Genomic DNA, 1,882 nt, shown 5'->3' with positions numbered 1-1,882 from the left:
AAAAAAAAAAAAAAAAAAGGAAAATGTAAAAAAATTCCAACATTTCGTGAACGCGTCAATCTATTATAAATCGACATCGCGTGACATTGAATGATACCAGAGCTCTTTATTTCCAACGAATATCTCGAGTTGCTGTTTTGACAGTCGGAAATAACGGCGATTTTCGGCACGACCGATTTTACGACACGGTCGTAACGTTAGATCGACCGTATATAAGTTAAAAGAAAAAAAATGCATTACGATGAGTTTTCTTTTTTCGAAAAAACAACTTTGTTTCAGGAGAACAACACAAGATCCAAGACATGTCTCGTCTCGTTCTTGTCTCGTTCCTCTTTTTGGTAATTTTCTCCGTGTGTAAGTAGATTTCGATTTCGAAATCCGCGTCCACCTTTCATTTCATTATTTCGGAATAAAGTTACATCCAATCTCTTGGAAATACATATATCTATAATGCGAAATAATAAAAACGTTTGATATAATTTAATGCTAATTAAATAATTTTTATTAAGAAATTACTCGTTACAAAGTTGTACACAAAAAAATATTTTAAGTGTAATATATATAATTATTTTAAATGATTTAGTGATATTTTAATAAATATAGTGGTTGGAGGATTTGGTAAATTGAATTGTCCAAGAAATGAGATCTTCACCAAATGCGGTGCACTGTGCCAACCTTCTTGCGCAAAACCTGATCGTAAATCTCCTTGCATCTATGTTAGTAGCGTTATAATTTTGAAAGACGTTGAATATATGTTGAACATGTAATCCATACGGTTCATTGTTTTTATTTCAGATATGTGCGTCAGGATGTATATGTAAATCCGGTTATTTGAGGAATAAAAATAAGGTATGCGTTCCGCGATCTAAATGTTTCTCAGGATGACTTTTATAATTATTTCATGATTATTTTATGATTGTCCAATAATTATTGTATTGTATTTTATCGTTTATAAAAATTGTTATGTTATTATTTTATCAGAAATAAATATATATGTATTATTTTCATCAGTCTTTATTCATTTTCATAAAAGATGAATGGAACAATATCAGGTAAAGTTAAATAAAATTACTATATTTTAATGATTATTCTTTCCTCCGAGTAAGATAACCTCATTTTCTCTCATTTTCACTTCCCTCCTCTTTATTAAACGTTATTCCAATGGAGTCTTTTATTATCCCGTCCATCTTATAAACATAAAAATTCACCCATTAATTAGCAGGAATAAAATACTTTTTAATTCGGTCTAGAAAAATATATGACATTCTTTGAAATGAATGCGACAATGTGCACGTATCAGAAAAATTCCATTCCGTTTGACGAAAGAAAGCAGAAGAAGAGATTGCGAGAAAACATCACAAAACATAGAACGAATAAACAAATTCTTCAACAAATTTAATCGTTCGTGACAATATTTTTATATATGTAATAATTACATGCATAATTTGTTAATCGACGAAGGATTTAATTATTCGAGTAAAGATTAATCGAAATTGTTGTTTGTGATATTAAATATCAAAGGCGTGATTATTATCTTATTGTCAAATTTTCGTTTGAACGTCGAATCATTTAATTTATTCAACCGTAGTTTCTCGGGTGAATGGCCAGGGAAAATGGCGGCTGACTTATCGGGATTATTCAAATGAATCTAACAATGAGTATAAGTTCAAAGACACCGTCTCTGGAGGTATAATTTTTTTAGATTTAAACTTCGTTATCAACCTTCGTTCGTTAAGATTATTATCGCAATAAATATAATTCAAAAAGACACAACAGGAACAATAAATGAAATTCTTAAGAAGAATGGTAAATTGTCACACGATATCCATGGATAAATAAATGGATATATAGATAAAAAAATATGGATAGAATTTGTTAATCT

General features: G+C 29.5%; 1 protein-coding gene across 1 annotated transcript; it reads left to right on the top strand.

Annotated features, from left to right (window-relative positions):
* Positions 1-243: 243 nt before the first annotated feature.
* On the top strand, positions 244-903 carry LOC102675757 (venom serine protease inhibitor-like). The gene is made up of 2 exons (XM_031508199.1): positions 244-354; positions 604-903. Exons 1-2 carry the CDS (start codon positions 303-305, stop codon positions 765-767), a joined length of 216 nt encoding a protein of 71 aa, XP_031364059.1. The 5' UTR covers positions 244-302; the 3' UTR covers positions 768-903.
* The last annotated feature ends 979 nt before the right edge of the window (positions 904-1,882 follow it).

The sequence above is a fragment of the Apis dorsata genome, unplaced genomic scaffold (assembly GCF_000469605.1).
Source record: "Apis dorsata unplaced genomic scaffold, Apis dorsata 1.3 scaffold_77, whole genome shotgun sequence".
In the NCBI taxonomy this organism is placed as follows: Eukaryota; Metazoa; Arthropoda; class Insecta; order Hymenoptera; family Apidae; genus Apis; species Apis dorsata.
This window is presented reverse-complemented; position numbering and strand designations above follow the sequence as displayed.